We start from the raw sequence: 5,760 nt of genomic DNA on the forward strand, positions 1-5,760 counted from the left end.
ACTCCACCCACCAGATGACATCAACGCTCAATCCCTTACCACAGAACAACCAGTGGAGGGGGGACATTCATAAATGGTGCCCAATGAATGGGCTGTGCCTCTGCTAATGCAGTACACTCAGGTCTGGAAAGGGCCACAATGCAGAGCCCAGGGCCTGAAGGTCACGTACCAGGCAAGACTCACAAGGACCAGGGGCCCGCTTAGACAGCGAGTCTACAGAGACAACTAGGGCTGTGCCACAGCTCTGGACCCTAAAAGTGCTCCGGGGCCAACTGTAACAGTACACTCAGGTCTGGAATGCACTGCCATGCAGAGTCCAGGGCCCGAAGGTCACATTTCAGGCTAGTCCCACAGGCCATCAGATCCAGGCTGAGGAAACACTGGTACCGGCAGCTGCTACAAAGAGAGCAATACAAGCTAATGCAGGGAGGACCTCTCACTGAGGAATTAACCGTCTTGGTCAGGAGGCTGAGAAGAGACAAATCCAGCACAGTTGAAGAAAAGTTGCCCAGCCTTCCAGGTCACGGGGGCGGGCCTACAATTCTTCTGTGCCGGGGTCCAATCCTCCTGAACCCAGCAGTCTAACGTGACTGTTTCTCAAATCTCATCTAGCGCAGCACACGGCACCTGGCGACTCCCTCAACTGTGGGCTGTGTCCTACAGGTTGACTACCTCTGCCTCAAGGCTGGACCTCAAGGGGGGGCCTCAAGGCGGGACCTCAAGGGGGGCCTCAAGGCGGGACCTCAAGGGGGGGCCTCAAGGCGGGACCTCAAAAAGGGGGGGGCCTCAAGGCTGGACCTCAAGGGGGGCCTCAAGGCTGGACCTCAAGGGGGGCCTCAAGGCTGGACCTCAAGGGGGGCCTCAAGGCTGGACCTCGGATGTCGTCCTGCCACTCCCTGTGACTTACCTGAAGATATTACCATTGCACCAGCACTGCAGCTCATGGGGTCTTCAGAGAGCGGTCCTGATATGAAGGGGATTGAACGGTTTAGGGAGGAGTTTGAGGCTCCACCCCCAAAGCACACGCGTCAGTGTACACATATACACACATCAGTGAACACAGTTTGAAATAATTCTCTTTATACAAGAAAGTCTACAATTAAAAACCAGACTCTGTCTTCCCACGCACGACCGGCCCCTGAAAAAAAGGGGCGGGGGGAATTCATAGAGTTCATGGTCACCACTCTCCCCTCCCCCCCGATAAGTGTCCTAGAGAAGGGGGGCCGGGGGGGTCAGCAGCTTCCTTCCTCAGGTGGGGTGTACAGTCCGTCTCTGTAGATGGGGCGGAGGAAGGGAGGTGATGAACGGGGGATGACGGGGGCGCAATGTCACCACAGTCGATGCTGGTGAAGGTTACGGCTTAGGACAGAGCGGATATCGGCTGTAAACCTGCATGTGAGAGGAGAAGACGCACGTTAGTGGTGTGCACAATAAAGTTACATCATTCAAAAATGTATCACAGGAACCTCAACGTTATAGTGGTCAGAAGAGCCAAACATAGAGAAGGTGGAGAGTCCCCAATACCACCAGGTGACCCTGTGCTCGGCACCCTCTCACCCCAGCTGATGGATGAGATGTCCTGATATACAATGTATTCTGAGCCCTGGTGATGGATGATGACATGTCCTGATATACAATGTATTCTGAGCCCTGGTGATGGATGATGACATGTCCTGATATACAGTGTATTCTGAGCCCTGGTGATGGATGACATGTCCTGATATACAATGTATTCTGAGCCCTGGTGATGGATGACATGTCCTGATATACAATGTATTCTGAGCCCTGGTGATGGATGATGACATGTCCTGATATACAATGTATTCTGAGCCCTGGTGATGGATGATGACATGTCCTGATATACAATGTATTCTGAGCCCTGGTGATGGATGACATGTCCTGATATACAATGTATTCTGAGCCCTGGTGATGGATGACATGTCCTGATATACAATGTATTCTGAGCCCTGGTGATGGATGACATGTCCTGATATACAATGTATTCTGAGCCCTGGTGATGGATGACATGTCCTGATATACAATGTATTCTGAGCCCTGGTGATGGATGACATGTCCTGATATACAATGTATTCTGAGCCCTGGTGATGGATGACATGTCCTGATATACAATGTATTCTGAGCCCTGGTGATGGATGACATGTCCTGATATACAATGTATTCTGAGCCCTGGTGATGGATGACATGTCCTGATATACAATGTATTCTGAGCCCTGGTGATGGATGACATGTCCTGATATACAATGTATTCTGAGCCCTGGTGATGGATGACATGTCCTGATATACAATGTATTCTGAGCCCTGGTGATGGATGACATGTCCTGATATACAATGTATTCTGAGCCCTGGTGATGGATGACATGTCCTGATATACAATGTATTCTGAGCCCTGGTGATGGATGACATGTCCTGATATACAATGTATTCTGAGCCCTGGTGATGGATGACATGTCCTGATATACAATGTATTCTGAGCCCTGGTGATGGATGACATGTCCTGATATACAATGTATTCTGAGCCCTGGTGATGGATGACATGTCCTGATATACAATGTATTCTGAGCCCTGGTGATGGATGACATGTCCTGATATACAATGTATTCTGAGCCCTGGTGATGGATGACATGTCCTGATATACAATGTATTCTGAGCCCTGGTGATGGATGACATGTCCTGATATACAATGTATTCTGAGCCCTGGTGATGGATGACATGTCCTGATATACAATGTATTCTGAGCCCTGGTGATGGATGACATGTCCTGATATACAATGTATTCTGAGCCCTGGTGATGGATGACATGTCCTGATATACAATGTATTCTGAGCCCTGGTGATGGATGACATGTCCTGATATACAATGTATTCTGAGCCCTGGTGATGGATGACATGTCCTGATATACAATGTATTCTGAGCCCTGGTGATGGATGACATGTCCTGATATACAATGTATTCTGAGCCCTGGTGATGGATGACATGTCCTGATATACAATGTATTCTGAGCCCTGGTGATGGATGACATGTCCTGATATACAATGTATTCTGAGCCCTGGTGATGGATGACATGTCCTGATATACAATGTATTCTGAGCCCTGGTGATGGATGACATGTCCTGATATACAATGTATTCTGAGCCCTGGTGATGGATGACATGTCCTGATATACAATGTATTCTGAGCCCTGGTGATGGATGACATGTCCTGATATACAATGTATTCTGAGCCCTGGTGATGGATGACATGTCCTGATATACAATGTATTCTGAGCCCTGGTGATGGATGACATGTCCTGATATACAATGTATTCTGAGCCCTGGTGATGGATGACATGTCCTGATATACAATGTATTCTGAGCCCTGGTGATGGATGACATGTCCTGATATACAATGTATTCTGAGCCCTGGTGATGGATGACATGTCCTGATATACAATGTATTCTGAGCCCTGGTGATGGATGACATGTCCTGATATACAATGTATTCTGAGCCCTGGTGATGGATGACATGTCCTGATATACAATGTATTCTGAGCCCTGGTGATGGATGACATGTCCTGATATACAATGTATTCTGAGCCCTGGTGATGGATGACATGTCCTGATATACAATGTATTCTGAGCCCTGGTGATGGATGACATGTCCTGATATACAATGTATTCTGAGCCCTGGTGATGGATGACATGTCCTGATATACAATGTATTCTGAGCCCTGGTGATGGATGACATGTCCTGATATACAATGTATTCTGAGCCCTGGTGATGGATGACATGTCCTGATATACAATGTATTCTGAGCCCTGGTGATGGATGACATGTCCTGATATACAATGTATTCTGAGCCCTGGTGATGGATGACATGTCCTGATATACAATGTATTCTGAGCCCTGGTGATGGATGACATGTCCTGATATACAATGTATTCTGAGCCCTGGTGATGGATGACATGTCCTGATATACAATGTATTCTGAGCCCTGGTGATGGATGACATGTCCTGATATACAATGTATTCTGAGCCCTGGTGATGGATGACATGTCCTGATATACAATGTATTCTGAGCCCTGGTGATGGATGACATGTCCTGATATACAATGTATTCTGAGCCCTGGTGATGGATGACATGTCCTGATATACAATGTATTCTGAGCCCTGGTGATGGATGACATGTCCTGATATACAATGTATTCTGAGCCCTGGTGATGGATGACATGTCCTGATATACAATGTATTCTGAGCCCTGGTGATGGATGATGACATGTCCTGATATACAGTGTATTCTGGGGCCAGCGCGGAGACCTCGTGCGACCACGTGGAGGGCCAATATGGAAAACACATGTTTGGGACTGACACGGTAGGACTAACACACCTCAAGGCGTCCAGCATGGGAAGCAGGTTGAGGAGGGCGGTGTCACTGGGATCACTGAACCAGGACTTGATAGGAATCGCGTTATCTGCAAGTCAAAATACAACATGTCTCAGTACATACATCACAGGACCACAGGAAAGCCACACACCGCACAGGGAGATTCAGAGGAAAGCCACACACTGCACCGTACAGGGAGATTCAGAGGAAAGCCACACACTGCACCGTACAGGGAGATTCAGAGGAAAGCCACACACACCGTACAGGGAGATTCAGAGGAAAGCCACACACACCGTACAGGGAGATTCAGAGGAAAGCCACACACTGCACCGTACAGGGAGATTCAGAGGAAAGCCACACACTGCACTGTACAGGGAGATTCAGAGGAAAGCCACACACTGCACCGTACAGGGAGATTCAGAGGAAAGCCACACACCGCACAGGGAGATTCAGAGGAAAGCCACACACTGCACCGTACAGGGAGATTCAGAGGAAAGCCACACACACCGTACAGGGAGATTCAGAGGAAAGCCACACACACCATACAGGGAGATTCAGAGGAAAGCCGCACACTGCACCGTACAGGGAGATTCAGAGGAAAGCCACACACACCGTACAGGGAGATTCAGAGGAAAGCCACACACACCGTACAGGGAGATTCAGAGGAAAGCCACACACACCGTACAGGGAGATTCAGAGGAAAGCCACACACACCGTACAGGGAGATTCAGAGGAAAGCCACACACACCGTACAGGGAGATTCAGAGGAAAGCCACACACACCGTACAGGGAGATTCAGAGGAAAGCCACAAACACTGTACAGGGAGATTCAGAGGAAAGCCACACACACTGTACAGGGAGATTCAGAGGAAAGCCACACACACCGTACAGGGGGAAGCCACACACACCGTACAGGGGGAAGCCACACACATCGTACAGGGGGAAGCCACACACACCGTACAGGGAGATTCAGAGGAAAGCCACACACACCGTACAGGGAGATTCAGGAAAGCCACACACACACACCATACAGGGAGATTCAGAGGAAAGCCACACACACCATACAGGCGTATTAAGAGGAAAGCCACACACACAGTACAGGGAGATTCAGAGGAAAGCCACACACACCGTACAGGGAGATTCAGAGGAAAGCCACACACACCGTACAGGGAGATTCAGAGGAAAGCCACAAACACTGTACAGGGAGATTCAGAGGAAAGCCACACACACTGTACAGGGAGATTCAGAGGAAAGCCACACACACCGTACAGGGGGAAGCCACACACACCGTACAGGGGGAAGCCACACACATCGTACAGGGGGAAGCCACACACACCGTACAGGGAGATTCAGAGGAAAGCCATACACACCGTACAGGG

General features: G+C 49.1%; 1 protein-coding gene across 1 annotated transcript in view; it reads right to left on the reverse strand.

The window, feature by feature from the left end:
• Positions 1-1,306: 1,306 nt before the first annotated feature.
• The window catches only part of CTDNEP1 (CTD nuclear envelope phosphatase 1), a 15,069-nt gene continuing 10,615 nt past the window's right edge, over positions 1,307-5,760 (reverse strand). Inside the window, exons 7-8 of the mRNA XM_018575341.1 lie at positions 4,385-4,469; positions 1,307-1,389 (exon numbers count right to left, since the gene is read on the reverse strand). Coding sequence (XP_018430843.1) covers positions 1,329-1,389; positions 4,385-4,469 — 146 coding nt within the window. The 3' untranslated portion in view covers positions 1,307-1,328. The remainder of the gene's footprint in view (positions 1,390-4,384; positions 4,470-5,760) is intronic.

The sequence above is a fragment of the Nanorana parkeri genome, unplaced genomic scaffold (genome assembly GCF_000935625.1).
Source record: "Nanorana parkeri isolate BGI_ZX_2015 unplaced genomic scaffold, ASM93562v1 scaffold3806, whole genome shotgun sequence".
In the NCBI taxonomy this organism is placed as follows: Eukaryota; Metazoa; Chordata; class Amphibia; order Anura; family Dicroglossidae; genus Nanorana; species Nanorana parkeri.